This window comes from Myotis myotis, unplaced genomic scaffold, assembly GCF_014108235.1.
Source record: "Myotis myotis isolate mMyoMyo1 unplaced genomic scaffold, mMyoMyo1.p scaffold_m19_p_6, whole genome shotgun sequence".
NCBI lineage: Eukaryota > Metazoa > Chordata > Mammalia > Chiroptera > Vespertilionidae > Myotis > Myotis myotis.
In genome coordinates, this window is record NW_023416368.1 from 53,185,414 (window position 1) to 53,209,430 (window position 24,017).

General features: G+C 41.0%; 1 protein-coding gene across 7 annotated transcripts in view; it reads right to left on the reverse strand.

Annotated features, from left to right (window-relative positions):
* SLC10A7 (solute carrier family 10 member 7) overlaps window positions 1–24,017 on the reverse strand; it is a 194,909-nt gene that overhangs the window by 159,038 nt on the left and 11,854 nt on the right. For 5 of the 7 annotated variants that reach the window (XM_036312951.1, XM_036312949.1, XM_036312950.1 and 2 more), the window contains exons 3-4: window positions 22,710–22,846; window positions 18,672–18,747 (exon numbers count right to left, since the gene is read on the reverse strand). In XM_036312951.1, coding sequence (XP_036168844.1) covers window positions 18,672–18,747; window positions 22,710–22,846 — 213 coding nt within the window. Of the gene's footprint in view, window positions 1–13,869; window positions 14,038–18,671; window positions 18,748–22,709; window positions 22,847–24,017 lie in introns of those variants that run through there. The other 2 variants (XM_036312955.1, XM_036312956.1) reach the window with 2 other exon arrangements.

Below are 24,017 nucleotides of genomic sequence, written 5' to 3' on the forward strand. Positions count from 1 at the left end.
ATCATCAATATATTTCCCAAGGCAACAAATACATCAACATCTTAATTCCTTTTTTAAGGATTACTGTTCAATCCCCCAAATCTATACATTCTAAGAAAAAATAATTTACCTTTTGTTACACAAATAGAATATAAGCCAAGTGGGATAACTGCTTCATCTGTGAACTTTAATATTTTATCCTAAAATCACATTTTATTTATTTCTAATACAGTCAGGTAATATATGAAATCAACTGTTACAGTACAATATAATATTTATATCCTTATACAAGATAGAAAATTCACCAAATTGCTAAAATATCTAATGCACTCATCAATACCTACAGCTAAAAGAAAGTCCTTGTTTTACATTTGAATTGTCTTTACCACATTCAAAACACATAACTATAGAGTGACTTCTACCTTCTACTGTATTTCATAAGTTAATGATCCCAATACCCTATTTTATCGTAACACCATATACTCTGTTAATATCCATTGTAATTTCCAATGCAAATAAAAATTGTCAGAAGATGCATGTAAGAAAGGCAATCTTAGGCAATAATTATTTATTTATGATTAAATAATTTCCCAAGTAAAGAATTTCCCAATAAAAGAATTATGTTACAGAAATAAGCCAGTCACAAAAAGAAAAATATTGTATGCTTTTTATGAGGTTTATTATATGAGGTTTCTAAAATAGTCAAATTCATAGAGACAGAAAATAAAGTTGGTTGCCAGGGTCTTTGGGGAAGGGAAGAATGGGAGTTATTGTTTAACAGGTAGGGAGTTTTACTTAGGGAAAATGAAAAATTTCTGTAGATGGATGGTGGTGATAACTTTACAACAATGTAATATACTTAATTCTACTAAACTACACACTTCAAAATAGTTCAAATGGTAAATTTGGTGAAATATGTATAGTACACTATAATTTTTTCAAAAGAAGTATATTACAAATATGTATACTAATAAAAGAGTAATACACTAATTAGGCCATATAGACTAGACGCCTTCCAGATGTCCTTCTGGACAAAGCCGCAGCAACTGCAAGGGACGAGGAGGGCCAGCAGCCGTGGCAGCAGCAGCGGGGTGATGGGGGCAGTGCCTTTCCCTAATCAGCCCAGTCACCTCCCATAGAGGAAGGCCAGACTGCCATCAGTAAAACATCCCCTGAGGGCTCCAGACTGTGAGAGGGGGCAGACTGGGTTGAGGAGACACCCCCCCCCCCGCCCAGTGCACAAATTTTTGTGCATCAGGCCTCTAGTAATAATATAAAAACTCAAAAATAATGAACATTCAGAGGTCTTTGTTTTCAGTATCTCTCCTTGACCAAAGATGCACAAAGTTTGTGAGAAGCATCACCAATTACGGCTAAATTTATACATTCTTTACACTATCATTCAAGAAATGAAAAAAAAAATCAGTCCCAGAACACATTAGCAAATGGATTCCAGAGAGAATGTTTCCAAATTCCATTAGATGCCTAGAATTCTGTACTATACGAAGTAACAAAACTATTTCTCAATATTAACCAAAATTTCTAGAAGAATCAAGAGAGGTAGAAAGTTCAAAACAACCAACGAGATGTTTTTTCACAATACTATACACTATTAGGTTACAATGGACCCAGGAATTCATCACTCCAAGTGCCTTCTTAATATCATTATTTTGAATTATATTCAGTGTAGTGCCAGTGTTCAGTGTACTTTACTATATTCTACTAGAGGCCCGGTGCACAAAATTCATGCACAGTGGGGGCGGGGGGGCGAGGTGTCCCTCAGCCCAGCCTGCACCCTCTCCAATCCAAGACCCCTCTCACAATCCGGGACTGCTGGTTCCCAACCACTCGCCTGCCTGACTGATTGCCCCTAACCACTCCCCTGCTGGCTTGATCGACATCTAACTGCTCCCTTGTTGGCCCGACTGCTCCTAACTGCCCTCCCCTGCTGGCCGGATCACTACCAACTGCCCTCCCCTGCCAGTCTGATCACCCCCAACTGCCCTCCCCTGCCGGCCATCTTGCAGTGGCCATCTTGTGTCCACATGGGGGTGGCCCTCTTGTGTGTTGGAGTGATGGTCAATTTGCATATTATCTCTTTATTATATAGGACTAGAGGCCCAGCACATGACTGAAATTGTGTGAGGAGGTGCCCCCCCCCCTGCCGTGCGAGGAGGCACCCCGTGGGCTGCTGTGGGAGTCAGGCCTGACTGGCACCTCAGGCAGCCGGGACTCGCACCCGACTTCCACCCCAGGCCTCCCTGGTGCCCCTGCTCATGTCCACTCTGGGCCGCCGGAGCCACAGCGCCGGGTCAGGCAGACTCCCCATGTCTGCGTCTCTGCTCCAGGCCTCACCTGTACGCACAACCTCCTCCTGTCTGGCCGTGACCCCTTACAGCGTCCCAGCCTAATTTGCATATTACCTATTTATATGTATACTAGAGGCTGGTGCACAAAAATTTGTGCACTCGGGGGGGGGGGGGGGTCCTTCAGCACGGCCTGTGCCCTCTCGTAGTCTGGGACCCCTTGGGAGATAACAACCTGCTGGCTTAGGCCTGCTCCTGGGTGGCAGAGGGCAGGCCCAATCCCTAGGTGCAGCCCCTGGTCGGGCTCAGAGCAGGGCTGATTGGGGAGTTGGGGCGCCACCCCCTGTCATGCACAGAGCAGGGCGGATCGGGAGGTTGCGATGCCACCCTCAGTCACGCTCAGGGTAGGGCCAATTGGGGGTTTAGGGCACCGCCCCCTGTTACACTCAAGGCAGGGTCGATGGGGAGGTTGCGGCGCCACCCCGTCACGCACAGAACAGGGCCAATCAGGGGGTTGGGGCACTGCCCTCTGTCACGCACAGAGCAGGGCCCATCAGGGGGTTGGGGAACCGCCCTCTATCACCCACAGAGCAGGGCCAATCAGGGGGTTGAGGAGCTCCCACCTGTCACTCACAGAGTAGGGCTGATAGGGGAGTTGGGGCACTGCCCCCTGTCACACACAGAGCAGGGCCGATCAGGGGGTTGGGGCGCCACCCTCTATCACCCACAGAGCAGAGCCGATCAGGGGGTTGGGGCGCCGCCACTGTCACACTCAGGGCAGGGCCAATGGGGAGGTTATAGCTCTACCCCGTCACACACAGAGCAGGGCCCGTGGGGGGATTGGGGGGGGTTGGGGCGCTGCACCCTGTCACACACAGAGCCGCAGGGCAATCAGGGGGTTGGGGAGCTCTCCCCTATCAGGCACAGAGCAGGGCTGATCAGGGGGTTGGGACGCCTTCCCCTGTCACGAACAGAGCAGGGCGGATAGGGAGGTTGTGGCCCCGCCCCCTGCCACACACAGAGCCACAGGGCGATCAGGGGGTTTGGGCGCTGCCCCCTGTCACGCTGATCCCGGTGCCTGGAGGCCTCTCAGCTCCGCTGATCCCGGTGCTGGGAGGCCTTGCGGCTCTGCTGATCCCGGTGCTGGGAGGCATATTACCCTTTTACTATATAGGATAGAGGCCTGGTGCATGGGTGGGGGCTGGCTGGTTTGCCCTGAAGGGTGTCCTGGATCAGGGTGGGGGTCCCCACTGGAGTGCGTGGCCAGCCTGGGTGAGGGGATGATGGCTGTTTGCAGCTGGTCACACACCCTTCAGGGTGGGGGTCCTCACTGGGGTGCCTGGCCAGCCTGGATGAGGGGATGATGGCTGTTTGCAGCTGGTCACACACCCTTCAGGGTGGGGGTCCCCACTAGGGTGCCTGGCCAGTCTGTGTGAGGTGTTGAGGGCTGTTTTCAGGCTGGCGGGTGACGGAAGCTCCCAACCGCTCCTTTTTTTTCTTTTTCTTTTTTATTCTGGGCCAGCTTTAGCTCTGGCTCCAGCTCTGAGGCCTCTGCTGCTGAAAGCAGGTATCTGGTTTGTTTGGGTTCTATAATCGAAACACTGTATCAACTCCAGCTCTGAGATCCTGGCGGGCTGAAAGCAGGTTTCTGGGGTTTTGTTTAGCTTCTATATTTGTAACTATGTTTCAAACTGCAAGCTCAGAGGCTGGCAAGGCAGGTGGGGAACGTTGGTTTCCTCCGTCACTGAAGCAAGCAAGCCTCATGTTAGCTTCAAGCTGCCGGCCACCATCTTGGCTGGCAGTTAATTTGCATATCACCCTGATTAGCCAATGGGAAGTGTAGCGGATGTACGGCTAATTACCATGTTTCTCTTTTATTAGATAGGATATTATTTGAGAATTATATTCATATATTTTATATTAATTGTGATTAACTTTAGCTGAATGCAAAAGAAAATACACCAAATAACAACAGCTTACATGAGAGGTGTTCACTTTGCTTTCATGTAAAGAAGCCCAGAGACTGGCAAATTCAAGACAAAAGGTCTCTCATGTTTGAGGAGTAGTAGGAACCTCTACTTTGCTTTTACTTTCTCATCATGCACAGAATGGAAGTTGCTGAGATAGTTGTGGAAAATCTCCCAATGGCTAGGGCGATGGCAGCCTTTTCTTTTAACTCTACAGCTGCCATGATATAGGACACACAGGCTTGGCCTACCTGTGCCCCCAACCCACCTACACCACCCAAGTGTTTGGTTATTCCATTCACATTTTATATATCTACTAGAGGCCCGGTGCACGGAATTCGTGCACTGAGGGGGGGCGGTGTCCCTCAGCCTGGCCTGCACCCTCTCATAGTCTGGGACCCCTCAGGGGATGTCTGACTATCAGCAGCCCTCTCACAGTCTGGGACCCCTCAGGGGATGTCTGACTATCAGCAGCCCTCTCACAGTCTGGGACCCCTCAGGGGATGTCTGACTATCAGCAGCCCTCTCACAGTCTGGAACCCCTCAGAGGATGTCTGACTATCAGCAGCCCTCTCACAGTCTGGAACCCCTCAGGGGATGTCTGACTATCAGCAGCCCTCTCATAGTCTGGGACCCCTCAGGGGATGTCTGACTATCAGCAGCCCTCTCACAGTCTGGGACCCCTCAGGGGATGTCTGACTATCAGCAGCCCTCTCACAGTCTGGGACCCCTCAGAGGATGTCTGACTATCAGCAGCCCTCTCACAGTCTGGGACCCCTCAGGGGATGTCTGACTATCAGCAGCCCTCTCACAGTCTGGGACCCCTCAGGGGATGTCTGACTATCAGCAGCCCTCTCACAGTCTGGAACCCCTCAGGGGATGTCTGACTATCAGCAGCCCTCTCACAGTCTGGAACCCCTCAGGGGATGTCTGACTATCAGCAGCCCTCTCACAGTCTGGAACCCCTCAGAGGATGTCTGACTATCAGCAGCCCTCTCACAGTCTGGGACCCCTCAGGGGATGTCTGACTATCAGACATCCCTCTCACAGTCTGGGACCCCTCAGGGGATGTCTGACTATCAGACATCCCTCTCACAGTCTGGAACCCCTCGCTCCTTACCACCCGCCTGCTTGCTCCTTACCGCTCGGCTCGCTGCTCCTGAGTGTTGCCATGGAGGTGGGAGAGGCTCCCGCCACCACTGCTGCGCTCGCCAGCCATGAGCCCGGCTTCTGGCTGAGCAGCATTCCCCTGTGGGAGCGCACTGACCACAAGGGGGCAGCTCCTGCATTAAGCATCTGCCCCCTGGTGGTCAGTGCACATCATGGTGACCAGTCGTTCTGGTCGTTCTGCCTTAACAGTCACTTAGGCTTTTATTATATAGATGGGGCACGGCAAAGTTTTAATTCTGCCACTGACCAAGTATAAGGCAGCAACATTTGCAGCTGACATCCTTGTCAGCATAATACATGGCCTCCTTGGCCAGCCTGCACTCCTCACTCCCACATGCAGGTAAGTCTGTTACATCGACCAGACACTAGGACAGAATTTGTGAGCAGCATCCCTTCCATCAGACCCATGCTCTTGGATCTTCCAGTTTGTTATCTTAACCCCACTGGAAGGCCTCTCAAAAACTGCCCTAACCACCAGCAGGACCTGAAATTCTATCACTTCCAACAACTGACTTTTTACCAGAACCCAAGGCCTGGCTCAAGCTCTAGGGACCTCTCCAGCCCCTCCTTACCCTCTTGCTCATTCACACTCACCTGCTGTTCATGCTCCTGCTAATTTACTCCTTTTCATTGCCAAACCTCTGTGAAAGCAGACTAGATTGGATTCTCTTTACACATTAATTCCCCACTCAAAATATTAGCTCAGTGCTCTGTAAATTGCAAGTGCTCAATAATCTGTTTAAGTTAATAGTACACTGACATTCATCTCTTAGAAAAATTTCAAGCCATCTACCTTTTTAAAAAAAAACAAACAAAAACCCATCTACCTTTAATGAGGAGCCAATAAAAGACTGAGGTGTTCTTTCTTCTGAGATTGATTTCTGGAGTTAACGCTGTTTTGTTTGATATACTGTATGATGGGATGAAAGTGTCCTGGAGAAGGAGGCCACACTTCCAGTCACCTCACCACTAAATCCTAACTTGACCAACTACAAAAATCAGGATAATATAACATCAGTCCCATCTACTTCATATAATTATTGGAAAGTTATAAGAGGAAAATACAGGTAAAAGTGTTTCTGAAGATATGCAAAATAATCTAAATTTATTTATTACAATAGGAGATGACCTACAGAAGCATTCTCATATATATTTTAATTCTATATATACTAAAACTTCCATGGAAAAATCACTATTTATTTTAAATATGGAAAATTTACCTCATCATTCATTTTTTAAAAATCAGGTATTTACTAATAGCTTCTAATGTCAAAGTCATTTTTCCTACATGAGAAATTTACTTGACTAGATAGTTTGAGATAACCCCCAATTAAAGGGGAAAGAAAAAAGACTAAAGGTCCCATTTAGCTACTAAAATGTCTGTGTATATTTTTCATCACTTAATAGGTTTGCAAATGCAACAACCTTATAGACGTCTTTTATTTCCTTCCAGGTTAAATCAACCATATAACAGTCTCTTCCTTCCTCCCAAGCATCAGAAGCCTTTTATTTCCTCCAGGCACCTTGCCAGCCGTTCTGGAGGACGATACCAGGTAAACGGCTGGGGTGCTGATGCTGAGACTAAGCATAACAGGTGTGAATAACTGAGAGAAGTAAAAATATTACACGGGACAGCCAAGTATGTATATTGATTTTTCTATAGAATTTTATGACTTTTCTATAAAAGTCTATTTAACAAAGGACAAAGTAAAAATGGGTATGAATTATTGCCTTAATAAGGCACATTTAAATTAAGGCACTTATGGGGCTAGATTTAAACAAATTCTTTCAAAAATATTAATATATTCAAACATATAACTGTGTCCCAGTATATGTCAAGTACTGCACTAGACATAGAGGATACAACTGTGAATAAGACACGTTCCTTGCCATCTAACGAAAGGCTCAGTGAAATACACGGGCACTTACAATATCCTGTGCTACATGGGTCTTGGGTTAAGCAGCTCAGGACTCTGGTGGAGAGAGGCAAACCTTCCTGAGGGGAGGCTTGCAGTCACGTATAACAATCAAGGCCCACACGACTCCTTAGGGATCACTTTGTACCTTACTGCTGGCCTTTTGGTCTACTCGTGGGTCAAACTTTATTTTTCCCATCTGGGTAGTTCGCGCACCAAGCCATGTGTAGATGAAGAGCTCTAATTGTCATCTGTCCTACCTCATGTTAACTCAGAGACTGGCAGCAATGAAACCCAGGCGTTGACAGCAGAATGCCTGCGTTTACATCCAGCTCCTCCTCCTTCTTGCTGTATAACTCTGCACAAGTTCCTTAATCCTTTTTTGGTGTTAGTTTTCTCATTTATAAAATGAAATAATAATAGTACCTATCTCAAGAAGTTGTTAAAAGGATTAAATGAGTTAATATACGTAAAGCACTGAGAACCAGGATTGACACATATCAAGTGCTATAAAAGCACTGGCTAGCCTTATTATTTTGATGGCAAGAGCTTACTGTGATCGCAGTCATCTCATCTCTTACTTCGGGTTGGGTTAGCAGCTACCTAAATCCCCTCAGGGCGGATGTTTGCCCACAACAGGTGAGAGTGCTTCCCAGAATTATGCGATGTTGCAGTTCTGTGCCATTCCAGCGTCCTGCCTTTTCCTGTTCCCTTTTCCCTTCTAGATCAGAAATTAGGAAAGCGTGGAATGTGGAACAACGCTAGCACTTCCTCACATCCCGAGAGGCTCTGTCAACCCGAGGCTCCTCCCCAAGGGTAAAAGGCTCCCTATTTAGCAAGCAAGCTTCAAACTCAATTAACTTCTTCCCTCTTTCTCTATTGATAATCAATTTTAATGAATTGGGCCTAAAGTTGTACAAGTTCATCAACCATTGGCAATGGGTTTCTTAAAGCAGACTCTCTTTTTTTTTACCCTCAGAAGTATTTAAACACAATTTGAAAATTAAAAATTTTTAAAGAGAGCCACATAATTCCTCCAACAAAAATTTCATTTTTGATCTACAAAAAGATAACGCTATCAAACCAAGATAATTAATGTCTCTCTTTATAGACTACTTGAGCATGGTAGGTCCTTTAATGTTAATGCCAGCTCTCCTTTCTCATATGACATTGTGACTAGCAAGCCCACCTTTAACAGCAAGGGTGCAAACTTACAGCAGGGTACTTGGTAACTAAAACTACTGAGGAACTGGAAATACCAAACTTTGGAGAAGAGAAAGAATAAATGCATGCTAACAACGCCACAGGACCCATGCAGTAAGTATTTAGGACGGCCTATTTGACAAGCACTTAATGTAAATTCCAGGGAGAGTTAAGGCACATCAGTCCCCATTGTCCTTGATAAGGGAGGGCCCCAAAAGTAGAAAACATTTTTCAGAGGCTAAGTCATTATAAACTTAAAAAAAGATTAGTTCATTATGGACAAAAAATACACATATTCAACCTGACAAGCTCAGGGGGCAGGGGGGAGTGCCTACGTGGTGAGCCTTCCAAACTCAGACCAAAAGTAACCACAGGACGGTCTGAACATAAAAATTCCTAACTAAAAGCAAGTCATGGCTGGTAGTCCTGGCCTAGGCCTGTGGCTGCCTTGACAAAGGTCAGCTTTCATCTTAAGTAAGCCCAGTGCATTGTTCTTATGTATCTAGGATAACATACCTTTTAAATATCAGAGTAATTTTCTTTTCCAGACCCCTCAAGGTATAACTGCAGGTACTAGAGCAGGAGACCACAGAGCCCCTCATTGTTGTCTTGCTCCCCACACACCATCTCCATGTGCTGGAAATGTTAATTATTAACTATCCTGTACCCACTAATGTAAAAGAAGTATTATCTATTTTGACTTTTTATCCAATCCCAGAAATTTCTCCATTTTGCTCTCTCCTGTGCCCTTCATCTACCAACAAAGGATTTCATGTAACCCTCCTTATGACTCTTCCTTTTATTCTAATGTATTCTAATGTATAAAATAAGCTGCAAAACTGCCATACTCCGGAGCATTTTCTCAATCTGTTCCAATTTTGCTTCCCAGCAACTTTTGTCAAGTTTGGCTCAAATAAACACATAAAAATTCTCTGCAAGTTTGGACATTACTTACGTCAACATATGTATAAATACACAAATATGCCTTACCTCATATACAGAATTTCTCAAACAACCAGGTGAGTAAAAGTAAAAATAGGCAAAAAACACCTGCTTTGATTCTTTGGCATGTGTGTCAGGTATACAGCAGCAAAAGGGTGATATTGGGCCACAGTGTGGTAAACTGGCATTGTTCAAATACTTCCCATCCAAGATCAGGACCAGTCCTTATGTCTGTGGCAGAATTGGACCCAAAAGTGGGGGTCAAATGACTTCAACTCCAGTGAGAAGAAGGACTCAGAAACAGAAATCTGGCAATGCTAAACATGGTGTTGCAAGGTCAGGCCCCTGGAAGAGACTCCCATTGGAGTGGGAAAGGAGTCAGTCAAGAAGAAAAGGGGTGAGGAGAGACGTAGGACATTAGGGACGAGTAGCCATGGGTCAAAGGCTGCAGTTGGGTCACGGAGGATGAGAGCTGAGAACTGGCCACTGGATTTGGTAAACGTAAATCACTCCCAAGCATCAAGAAGATGCTCTTGGTTAAAGTGATAGAAATGGAAGACAATTTGAGAGGCAGGAAGGGATTAAATGAAAGGCTTCTAAATTAACACACAAAAATCTTGGGAAATCTAGGTATATTTCACACAAGTTTTACAGCAGTTAAAACAAACATACTCAACTGATCCTAAGAATGCTAACCCAACTCAGAAGATGAGACTGAAGTGAAAAGGTAGATATGGAAAAAGAGAGAGGATGGGGCATGTCTTGCTGCTGCCAAAGAGAAAAACCTGTTATCATTTCCCAGACAGCACAGGAGCCCAGAGGGTAAACAATGTACATCTGCCAGCAGGCTTGCAAGAGGGCTCAACACTGCCAGCCTTTTTCAGATACAAGATTCGTCCAAGACGCCATTGACCTTCCACTGCAAGCAAAAGCAGTAACGGCCCCATTTAGCACAGGGGAAAGGCAAGGCCCAGAAAGGCTAAGTGATTGCTGAAGCTGACAAGTGACTGACAGATCCGATTTCTATCTCACTCTCAGTTCTCTCTCTGTTGATCAGATCTCCTCTAAATGCCTTTATAAATGTTTCAATGAATCTTATCTTCATTCATTGGATTAGCAAGATCAACTCTCCACTGATAATGCAAAATAACCCTGATGTGTTCCAGGCCTCCCTGATAAGACAGAAATTGAACTTTCTGTCTCCATTTGGACTGTGATATATCTTGATCCTTCACCTCTAGCAAAAGCCGTCTCATAGCTGTAACTTTAAAGTTAGTAACGAGTGCTTCATTTGCTTTCAAAGCAGATAGGAAACCTTTTAAAAATATACCCAGGTTGCCATGACCTTCGTCTATGACTTAAAGAGTTCACCCTATGTAATGATTTTCTTTGCTCAGGAGACATTCTTAAATTGTCTTTGAAGAGATTTGGGTACTAACCCCATTGATGGAATTAACACACACACACACACACACACACACACACACACACACACACACACACACACTTTTAGCTTGTTACCTTTCTACTAATCTGAAATCAGACCTTTCCCTAAAATATATTTGGAATTTTACATGACTATCAAAGAATTCTAAAAACCTTCAACCTGCTAAGTAAAATATAATCAAAATGCCAGCTAAGTGTGTTTACATTAAAAGAAGCGCACTGTCCTATCCCTGAACTAGGCAAGAGGACAGCCTCGTGCCCACAAGAAGCAAACACAATTCAGGTCCCTAAACTGAAGCTCTGGCTGTCCCACACACCGCATGGGGCTGAACTCACTTGAGGTGCATTTTGGTTTTTTCTACATTAAAAAAAACACACAATAATTTGATGATATGGGCCAATATAAAGCCATTCTACTCTGTTTTGCCTGTTTTTGTGAGTTCTACAACATGAAACATATTTTAATAGTATAATGTCACACTAAATGCAGGCGTCTGGAAGGCAGGCCCTAGATCTTATTCTCCTATTTAATTATTTTCTGTGGTAGAAAATGGTGCGTACACAAAGGGGGTGCTTAACTACAGGTAAAGTGTCACATTCTATTTTTAAAGCTGGATGGGGCACAAGGTGTTTATTATTATTATGCTTTAAACTATATTTTATATATATGTATGTGTGTGTATATATATATTAAACACCTTTTAAAGATGTTTCAAACTTTTTTAAAAGTAGAATCCTGAGGCCCATTCATCACACATACTAATTCAATAGGTCTAAGGTGAAGATAAGATTTTTCCCCTAATCACCTCAGGTAATGCCAGTGAAGGTGATATACAGAATCCATTTTGAGAAACCAAAAAATAAGCCAAGATATATACCTATAATCAGTACGCTGCTATTAGTGCTCAAGGTGCCTTATCTTCATGGTTTAAATTACCAGGCTCAGCCTCAAACACAGATAACATAGAGCTTGGCATAAAATATTACTCTCAGATATGACATCTTCCTAACTTTCCCTGATTTATATCTATTCTGATTCTTAATGCTTTTCTTTCTTTTTTCCTTCAGATATTTGAAGGCAGATATTTTACAAAGCTATACAGCTTTGCAACTTTACCTGAGAATTAAGAACTCATACTGACGAAAATACCCAAGTTATAAAAACAGAAATTGTTTGGTAACTTCAACGAAAGGTAATAAGACTATTTTTAGGCAATGGCCTTTAGCTGAATCCTTCGCTATCTCAGCTTGCACCAAAGGAAAAAAAAAAAAAAAAAAAACTATTGAAGTTAAAGAAGATAATGCATCTTCTCCCAAACCCTACCTTTCTTGCTTTTTCATTAAATACCAGTTTAAGTGATAGAGAAATGAAATATCTCTATAACAGTAGCATTAAAGCTACATAGCACCTTCTCTCCAAATTCTGGAAAATGATTTTCCCATTTCTTAAAAAAGAACCTTCTTTTATAAAAGGAATCTCTGTGGTAGTGACCACAAGGCAGAAGTTACTTGAATTTTAATACAATGATTTCCTTAGCAAGTCCCATTAGGTTTAAAACCTCTGTAAGGCTTTGTGGGGGAGGGGAAATCATAGTTTTTAGCACAGAACTTTACATTTGAACAGAAATTTAAACCAAACAAATGTATAGTTTCAAAGAAAGAATAAGAGCTTATCCTGTATCTCCAATGTTATAATAAAATAGAAAACATGTTTACCTATCTTCTTTCTTATATTTAGAAATAAAATTAGGGTTCACCAAGTCTTATTACTTTTTCTATTATTTAAAAAAGGAGGAGTCCCGGGAAGTGCTAGGGAAGAGCAGGGCTGGAAAGGCTCTGGTACCTTCCTGAAAGGGAGGCCAGGATCTAGGAGGTGAAGTCTTCGCTGCCAGAAGGTTTCACAGGGCAAGCAGGACCCCAGCTCCTGAGGGCTAAGGTGCGGCCCCTGAGAGAGGGCATGTATCCATCTATGCCATATCAGGGACTTCTTCATCCTCTGAGACCTCCCACACTCCACATCTCTCATCTGAATTGCCTCCCAGATACGAAGAGAAAGAACCTGCTGCAGCCACATCCTTGTCTACCCTCTTCTCAGCCTTCCCCACCATGAACTAGGGACTCTGGTTCAATTTAGATAGAATTGATCACTATTTTATTTAATTTTTTTTTTTTTTATAAAAAGTACAAAAAAAGGAAAAAAAGAAAGGAACTAAAGCTTCTCTCTCTCCACCCCCCCCCCCCCCCCAACATAGTCATCAATCAGACCGTGTCAACAGCATACTTTTGAAAAGTTACATTTAAAACACCGGAATAAAAAAATTACAATCACAAAAAAAGAATCTAATTATGTTATTTGAATAAGAGTAGTTTAAAGTTTAAAAGCCACAAAATAGGACTGCCAGTCAGCTACACCCTTAACAGTCTCACTTTAATACCTAAAGCATACACTAGCATTCCAGCATCTACATTGTTATGCATGTACATTAAGTTCCTTCTGCAGCTAGAAGTTACTATAGATTCTGTTGGCTCTCTGAAACAAGAATACCCAAGTTATAAAAACAGAAATTGTTTTATAACTTTAGCAAAAGGTAATAAGGCTATTTCTTGCCAAAGTACAAGCTGTGAGTTTAAAGGATGCAGTCACTTCCCATCCATGTCAAAAAACCTTTTGGTAATCAATAGTTTTATGGAAAAAACAAACAAAAACACAACACTTTAAAATGAAAGGCATATTAGTAACAGAAAAAAATCTCTTCCTAAATTATATAACAATTTTGCAAAATAAAACCAAGAGAATCATTTCAAATGACACTATTATGTCTGAACACATCCCCCCAAATCATTAAAGTACAAATATGCTACATAATCGCAGATGTTCTTGTATACATGAGGACATATACTAAACATGTATATATACTAAAGATGTATATGTAAATATATGAGAGCATAAACTAAATGTTAAGAAGTTTTTTAACACAAAGTGCAATTTAAAAAAAAAAGGTTTCTTACGTGCCATAAATACTGCAAAGACTAATCAGTTTGAAAGGACATGGAAATGCACCCCAGCAATTTTCCTACTATGTTGAAACCCTCGTGGGAACAAAGCTGCTGCATGGAGACAGAACAGTAAATCACAGAGATGTAGACTCAGAACCGTCACCCAATGGCACCTGACACTGAATTCAGCATTTGGACCTTTTCATTCACATGCACCAATAAATTCACTTTTCATCCGTAGACTAGGTTAATCTTCCCTTAAATTTATTTCAGCAAGAGCTTATATTCAGTTACTTTATAACATTACTTTAGAAAAACATTAAACTTAAAATGATCTACTATTTTTACTTGCTGATCATTTCCTTCCATAATCTGACATAAGTATAAGAAAGTCTATTCATTTCATATCGGAAGATACGGCCAGACTGGACTTTACAAGCTTCATTTCTGAAGTTCAATTTTCAGTATTTGTGAAAAATTGCATCTTAGTCCCCAATGCTTGATAGTCATGAAGACTCACCGTACACACATTTAAAGAATTAGACCAATGATATCAGAAAACAAAGGAAATGTTTGTAAACTCAACCTTATTAGCATACATTAATGTAAACAAGTTAAATATCTACTAAGGAATGAACATGTAAATACACTTTTTAATGCTATCTATTAATGACAAGAAAATGAGTGAACTTTGAACTTCTGCCAAAAGTAATTTGAGAACAAAAAGGTTTTTTGGCCATATAGCTCTTAAGGGAATCACATTAGAATGAAAGAGATAAATGACACCTTTAAACCCTTAACACCAGTCTCTGATATTCCAAAAGAAACCCTTTCCTCAAATTATTTCAAGGTGATAGAAAATCAAAGCAAGAATCAGTCTGACCTATAACCCCTCTATCTCACTAATTATTAGGTGAAAGAATTAGCTGGAATAATGAAACGCCGGGTTTCCAACTATCTGCCAATTCTATTCCTATGCCAAAAAGCTAAATAGGGCTAAGAAAAAACACACAACCATGATGCCTGGCTTCCCTTTAAATGAATGACTAAATCTCAGCTGGGTCCTCAGTGCTGCCTGCAATGCTACCCTACCCTCCAGCTAACCCACTCTCCTCAGCATGGCGGCAATGGCACGTTTCTCCTCTCAACTCAAACGTTCATAGCACTTACCCTGTCATGACTCTCAGCTGCTGAGAAAAAATAAAAGTCATCCAACTCCCTCTCTACTGTACAGTTCCCAACATGACAGAAACATGCCGTCATTTCTGTACTTAAAAATCTTAATCACACATCCCATCTAAATACAGCCTCAGTTCTCTGTTCCCTTTATCACAAAGGACCTCAAAAGGATGTCTATACTCTTATCTCTAATTCCTCTCTTCCCTCTTCCTGTTTTCCCTTGAACCTACTCCAAACAAGCATTTGCCCCTATATCCTGCTGAAACCACTCTGGCCAAGGTTACCAGTAACCTCTATGTAGCGTAATTCAAGGGTCAATTCTCAGAATTCACCTTATACCACTTAATCAGCAGAATTTGACATAGCTGATCATACCCTCTTCCTTCAAACACTTTCATCATCTGGTTTCAAGATACCATGATTTCTTGTTTTTCTTTACATTTCACTAATTATGTTTTCTATGTTGCCTTTGCTGGTTAATCCTCACTGTCATGACCTCTTAATGATGGAGGGTCCCACAGCTGAGCCCTTGAACCTGCTTCTTTTCTAATTATGCTCTCTCCCCAGGTGATCTCCTCCAACCTTGGCTTGAAATACCATTTACTCACTGATGACTCCCTAATTTATATCTCCAGTTTAGACCTGAACTCTCAACTCTGTATCTCTAATTGCTTACTGACATTTTCATTTGGGTATGTAATAGGTATCTTAATACAACAAAAACATAAACTCTTGATCTTTACCCACATGGATGACATTACGAGTGTTCACCAACATCCAGTTCTCTTCTCATTCAGGGCACATCAATGACAACACATGGTGAAGCTATACGACTTGTTCTGGCCAATTTAATGTGAGCAGAAGAGCCATGTACCCCTTCCAGCCTGGACAGTGAAAAGCCCATTGGTAACTCTCCAATCTCTCTTTCCCTGCTGTGGCAACTGTAAATGCTCTGTGTTCCATACAAATGGGGCCTCCATTAACCAGGCTTCCTTAATGACAGGAAAGACCTTCCAATTGACCAACATGGGACATGTACTATGAATAAGAAATAAACCTATACATGTAGCCATTGAGATTTTGGCATTCTTAGTTATTACCAGACTGATACCTCCCAAACCTGCTCTCACAAGTACTCATCTCCAACTCCATCCTTTCAGCTGCTCAGTCAAAAACCTTGAGGTCATTCTTGACACCTGTCTTTCTCTCACATTCCACATCCAATTCATAAGCATATCCTGTGCCTTCAAAATGCATATGGCATCCAACCTCATTTCAGTGCCTCCACTATCATCCTGCACTTCAAGACTCTAGTAAGAAATTGAAAAAACAAACCACACACTGGGAGGAAATTTTTACAAAGCATATATCTAATGAGGGGGGGGCCTAGCCAGTTTGGCTCAGTGGATGGAGGGGGAATTGGATCCAGAATATATAAAACTCTCAAATCTCGTCAATAAGAAAGTGAAATACCCAATTTTAAAAAAGCAAAAGATTTAATAAACATTTTACTAAAAAAGACATGGATAGTAAGTAAGCCATGGAAAGATAATACCACTTACCATCACTAGTCACTAGAACATGCAAATTAAAGCCCCAATGAGATACCACTCCACACATATCAGAATGGCTGAAATTAAAGACTGACAATACCAAGCATTGCTGAGATGTGGAGCACTGGGAACTCTTACACGGCTGCTTGAAATGTAAAATGGTACAACCCCTTTTGAAAATACTTTGGCAATTTCTTAAAAAGGTAAACATGCACCTGTGGTAAAAAGGAGTGTGCCTGCATATTTACTAATAAAAGAAACGGTTCAATTAAAAAGCTATTTATAGGTGATTTATAACTATTTATTGGTGATTCCTCCCTTGGTTAAAATGCACTAAAACATATATATACCTACTAGATGATCCAGCCATTCTACTGCTAAGTATTCCCGAGAGAATTGAAAGTTTATGTCCATGTAAAGATCTGTACACAAATGTCCACAGCCCCAGCATGAAAACTACCTGAATGTCCATCAACAAGTGAACAGATAAACAAATTGTGGCACATCCATACAAAATAATACATCGCAGCAATAAAAAGGAATGAATTATTGATACACACAATATAGATGAAACTTAAAATAAGTATTCCGAGTAAAAAAGACAGGGGAAAAAAAGAGTATACACTGCATGATCCATTATTTAAAACTCTGGAAAATGCAAACTAATGCACAGTGACAGAAAACAGATCAGTGGTTGCTAGGGGAAGGGGGTGCTAAGAAGAACAGGAGGGAAGGATTACCAAAGGGTACAAGGAAACTTTTGACGGTAATGGACATATTCACTATCTTCATTGTAGTAATTTCACAGATATATACATATGCCAAAACATTAAATTGCTTAAATTTGTGCAGTTTATTGTATGTCAATAATATTTCAATAACCCTGTTTTTAAAAAGAATATAGCATGTGATCAAGAAATATTTTTGCAATTAATAAAATGGATGAAAATGAAAATAGATGCTAAGAAAGCAAACTCCTAAGGATGACTGAAGTGGCAACCCCTTATATCGTCCCTTGTTCAATAGTATTATTTTCTAAATGATGGACTATAAGTGGAAAAGGGGGAATAAGCTACTACAAAGCAAAGTCCCTCAGTACAAAGTTGTAAGGCCTTTCAATTCAGAAGAGCCACTTACAAGTAGTTCTTTAAATGAATAACTGCTATCCCAAAACACAAGCACTCTTCTTATGTCACAGTCCGCTAGCAGCTGGATAATGTTTTTAAACTTATCTTAGAAATCTGGCCTCATTTCCTTTTTAAAAAAAAATATGTTATTGATTTTAAAGAGAGAAGAAGAGAGGGATAGAGAGATAGAAACATTAATGAGAAACATCGATTGGCTGCCTCCTGCATGCTCCCTACTAAGGATAGAGCCTGAAACCTGGGCTCTATCCCCAGGTTAGATTACCCCTATGTGCCCTGACTAGGAATCAAACCAGTGACCTCTTGGTATATGGGTCAACCCTCAACCACTGAGCCACACCAGCTGGGCTGACCTCATTTTTCCTTTGTACATCATCGTCACTAGTCATTAGACTTATACTGACCCCTTTCCCACAAATTTAATTTCTTACAATTTTTTAAAGAATTAAGGAATGGCCATAGCAGGTGTCCTCAGTTTGTGAGTCTTGGATGAAAAGTCCCTTTTCTTGAATTCCTTGTCCTCTGTCTCCCAATTTCCCACTGAGGTAGAGAAATGGCCATAGCAGGTGTCCTCAGTTTGTGAGTCTTGGATGAAAAGTCCCTTTTCTTGAATTCCTTGTCCTCTGTCTCCCAATTTCCCACTGAGGTAGAGAAATCACCAACCCCATTTCATTCACCTCCTTTGAAATCCCAAATTCAACTCACTGTCATCAATTTCAACATCATCCTAATACATAAATAACTTGCTTCTTTCATAAGCTGCTATGGTTATATGTTTTCTGCTACATGACTCCTATGTCATAAAATAGAATATAAACATAAAAGCACAGCACCCGTTTCTGTTTAAACAATTAGCCCCTTGACTCACCTCATTTCCACCGACTGCCTTGGTTAAAATCACTGCAGAAGACACAGGGGGAGGCATGCAACCCACAGTCTGCAAACTGAAAAATAAAAGAAAGTACAATTATAAATAGTATTTTTCAATCACAAATAGTGTCACTACATTCATTCTAAAATTGCAGAGCTGTGTAAATGAAAATAGAAGAGTGATTATTGATGCACATGCCCTGTTGAGTTCAGACAATTCTACGTGAGGCAATATGGCTTAGAAGATGCTGCAAATGCCTGAGGAAGCTCTCATTCCATTCATAATTTTAGGTGACTTTATTTTTTAAATTATTTAAGCTTTTATTATATAATTTAAAAAAAAAAAACATTCAAGTTAGAGTAAGTGTAGTCATTGAAAGATAACCAAAATGTATATAATTTAGCCTGAGTCTTATTTCAGGTATCTTTTCCTTACATGTTTTTGGTAGAAAGTCTTTAGGGAAAAATAAAACTTTAAAACCACTTCCAAAGTTCAAAAATATTTAACAAAACACAAGCTTACATGTGTTTATTCCTTTCTACAAAACAGCAATTCTCAAAACTTTCATCTCATGATGCATATATTCTTTCTGATTGGTGTTTCAAGATTCTTAGGATATATTCCCAGAAGTGGGATCGTTGGGCCAAACAGCAGTAAAGGGTATACATTACCAACCTATAGCCAACATCATACTCAATGGGCAAAAAACTAAAACTGTTTCCCTTAGGATCAGAAATGAGACAGGGATGTCCTTTCACCACTCTTATTAACATAGTGCTGGAAGTCCTAGTCACAGCGATCTGACAAGAAGAAGAAATAAAAGGCATCCAAATTGGAGAGGAGGAAGTAAAGAAGCTTTTAATCTTTCCTCCACTAATGTCTCATATTTGAAATCTCTGCTTTAGGAGTACACAACCCTTGCTAAACCTCTTATCCTTTAACTGATTACACCACTCATCTGACAAATCATATGCTGCCCCATTAGGTTGTTCACTATTTTATATATATACTAGAGGCCCGGTGCACAAAAATTTGTGCACTGGCAGGAGAGGGGGCATGGGGGGTGTCCCTCAGTCCCACTTGTGCCCTCTCACAGTCTGGGACCCCTCAGGAGATAACCACCTGCTGGCTTAGGCCCACTTCCTGGATGGCAGATGGCAGGCCCAATCCCTCGGTGCCTGCCCCGCCACCCCAGGTCGCAGATAGCAGGCCCGGATGGCAGCAGGGCAGGCTGGATGACGCTGTCCCGCCCTGCCTGCAGTATGCAAATTAGCCGCCATCTTTGTTGGTGGTTAATTTGCATATCATGCTGATTAGCCCATGGGAAGCGTAGCAAAGGTATGGTCAATTACCATGTTTGTCTATTATTAGATAGGCTATATATATATACACACACACACACACACACACACACACACACATGAACTAAATTGGAAGTTCCTTTAATACAAGCAAACTGAGTTAATATCTTCCTATTTCTTGAGTGCAGATACTTGATATCTATTGGTTCTTAATATGCATTATACAGAGGTGGGCAAAAGTAGGTTTTCAGTTATGAGTATGTGAAACAGAGCTTACTGTTGTATTATTATTTATTAATTATTGTGTTATTTATTTGTATGACAACTGCAAACCTACTTTTGCCCACCTCATACATTGTTGTTCTAAAATGATGTCATTATATTTCTGTGACATTTTATGCTTTTCAGCAAAATTTTATGTTCACTCTCTCAAACTCAATCTGGCCAAAACAGCCCTCTTGATTTTCCCCTCTCGTTCTACTTCTCTCCAGCTAAGTAAAGGATATCACCAATTACCCAGTGGCTCATACCCAAAATCCAGAAGTCATCCTTGATTCCTTCCTGTCCTCCTCTCTCCATATCCTATCCATCCATGGGTTCTGAGAACTCCAATTTTAAAATATATCCTTTACACATCAATTTCTCCCTACTGTGCTGCTATACATGCTAGCCTCCCAGCTTGTCTCCTAGATTTCTCTCAGGCCCTTCTATTATCTATTATTTTCCACAGATTAGCCAGGAGAATCACTTGCAAATATAAATCAGACAACTCCACTTTCTCATTTAATTCCCTCTGGTGGTTTTCTGTACTGCTCAGAATAAACTCTGAATGCATTACCATGGCCCACAATGCTGAGTGACTGGTTTCTGCCCACCTTTCCAACCCCAAGTCATAGTATTCCTCCTCCATGTCAGCAGGCTCTGGCCACCATGGCTGCTTTCCTGACCCTCAAATGCACCAGGGTTATTCCTGCCTTGGAGCCTTTGAACATTCTGTTTCCTTTGCCTAGAACACTCTGCCCCATGAACTCTACAATCTAAATTAATCACCAGCCTGTGCACCCAACCACTTAAGGATATCATAGTGCTTTACTTTGCATCACTTACTTCTATCTTAATCATCTATTTACTTGTTTACTGACAATCACATCCAAAGTCTCTTCAATGTGCAAAACTCACTCCTGGCCCATTTTGTTCAGTGTTGGTTTTCCAATACTTATAATAATTCCTGGTACATAGCAGGAGCTAAATAAGTGATTTCCCTGATATCGCTGTTAAAGCAGGCAGTAAAAGCATAATTATCTTCATTTTATGAACTGGGAAACTGAGGTTCAAAACTATTAAATGCCTCAAAGTCACCTAGCAAGTTAGGGACAGAGTCAGAATGCAATCTTCGGCCTAAGTTCAGTGTTTTAGCTATTATACCATGACTAGTGGCCTGGTGCATGAAATTCATGCACATTAAAAGGGAATTACTTAGAGGAAATATTTGAATATTGCTATTTGCCCTTTTGCTATAATAGAAGTGTCAGAGATGAAAGAAAATTAGTAAAATGTATATGAGAGTCTGGGGCACGTCGCAGGACCCAGAGTCAAGTCTCCGCCCACCCACATGCGCCTTGAAATCACACGAGACCCAGACCCAGCCGACCCCACCCCCCTCAAACCCCACCGGGCGGGGGGTGCAGCCTCAGGTCCCTCGGCCTGGCGCCAGGTTGGGGGCGCGGCCTCAGGTCCCCCGACACAGCCTCAGGTCCCCCAGCCCGGCCTCAGGTCCCCCAGCCCCAGCGTGAGGGCATGACAACCATTTGCATATTAGCTCTTTATTATACAGGATGCTAACATAAGGTCAGTTCTATACCAATTCAAATAATTTTTTTTAAATCATCAAGTCCTTAAATAAACATGACAATATTGTTAATGGAAGAAAAGATTCTAATAAAAATCTACTGTTAAATCAACTACCCAATCAAACATAAAATAGAACAGGTGAAAAAATAAATGTTTGTCCCCTGTATATGCTTTTTCTTTTCTATATATTTTTAAAGCCATTATCTCTGTACATTTGGTAAGATAAATCACAAAAGTTAAAGCACCAATTGACAGCCTATCTTTATTCATACATACAGATCTTACATCCTCTAGTCCAGGGGTCCTCAAACTTTTTAAACAGGGGGCCAGTTCACTGTCCCTCAGACCGTTGGAGGGCCGGACTATAGTTTTAAAAAAAAACTATGAATAAATTCCTATGCCCACTGCACATATCTTATTTTAAAGTAAAAAAACAAAACGGGAACAAATACAATATTTGTATTTGCATGTGGCCCACGGGCCGTAGTTTGAGGACCCCTGCTCTAGTCCCTTCCAGTTTTCTCCCAACACAACTCTTTTAAATTCCCAGAAACACAACTCTTTTAAATTCCCACAACTCTTTTAAATTCCTAAAACCTTAAGATGAAGGATAATAATAATGTTAAAAGTGTTTTTATTTTCTTATAAGATATCACACATAAGTTGCTATGGAAATAATGTCACTAGAGATGTCCCATTAAAAGTGGACCCTCCAAGAACATATATGCATAGCCCATGAACACAGACAACAATGTAGTGAAGGCAGAAGAGTGGGGCTGGGTGGACAGAGGCAAACATGGGGGGAAGGCATCTGTAATAGTGTCAACAATTTAAAAATTAATTAATTAATTAAAAAGTAACTCTTCAAAATATTTAAACATACCCTTTCAAAAGCCATTCATTGATCGGTGTGATTGATAAAAGCTGAAGAAAAAGCCATATTGCTGCTGGGAAGAATGCAAGCGTAAAGATCTGAATGAAAAGATGCAGTCGTATATGCACCAAAGCACTGGTCAGCTCCTGCAAAAAAGGACACAAGATAAAAAAATTAAGAAAACTATTTCTGAAGATAGGTTGGTACTAAAATAACATAACATAAATTGTTTTTTTAATTGAGATATAATTGATATATAACATTATATTACTTTCAGGTGTATAACATGATGATTCAATATTTATATATATTGTAAATTGATCAGCACAATAAGTCTGGCTACATACATCAATTTGGAGTTATTTCATAGCTAAGTTTTTTTTAGCTATGCTTATGAATTATGCATAAGTATTAAGAGACAAATTTTAAGAGAAAAGTTATTGCATAAGAGACAAACTTTAAGAAAAAAGTTGATGATGGTTATGAAGTTATTCATGAAGATTATAATTTTTATATAAAATTTCTGAAATATTCTAATTGCTTTCTAATATACAATATATCACAATAATTCAGATTTGTAAAATTCTGGACCAGGACTAAGCTAACTACTGGTACATTTGAGAGCTGTTAACACTGTAACAAACATGTATGTTTAAACATTGAAAAAAAATAAATCTTATTTAAAATTTTAGTAGAACCTATCACAGTTTTATATGATAATTAACCTCTGGTCATTATATCAGACCTAGAAAGGCCTCAATTTGGCAAGATGTTACTAAATCTACACACAGATCATAATTTTTAAAAATGTTCCCCCCATAAAAAAGAAAAAGAAAAAAAATGTTCCCCCAACAACATTCTATAATTAAAAACAGCTGTTTCCACAAAATTGACTCACTCAATTTCTTTGTTAACATTTACTGAATAGTAGTTATATGCCATTCTCTGAGCTTGCCACTCTATGTATGTCATCTCATTTAATCCTCACATCAACACCATTAGGAGGATGTTATTTTTCCTGTTTTACTGATGAGGAACTTGAGGTTGAGAGCTACTACACAGTGAAGCTCGGAATCAAACCCAATAAACCTGTGCCTGTGTCATCCTACTGCCAGGGAGGGAGAAAATTCCCAGCAAACAGGACAAGCCAGGCATATGTTATGAGTCTCACAACTAAAAGGTACTCAGTTAAATTTGAGGGTTTAAATATATACTAACAAGTGTTTGCATTTGAATTTCTTTGAGTTGCGTGGTTTTTCGGTGGAAATAAAACACATTCAGAAAGTAGTAGAAAACTGACATATAACATTCGGGCAC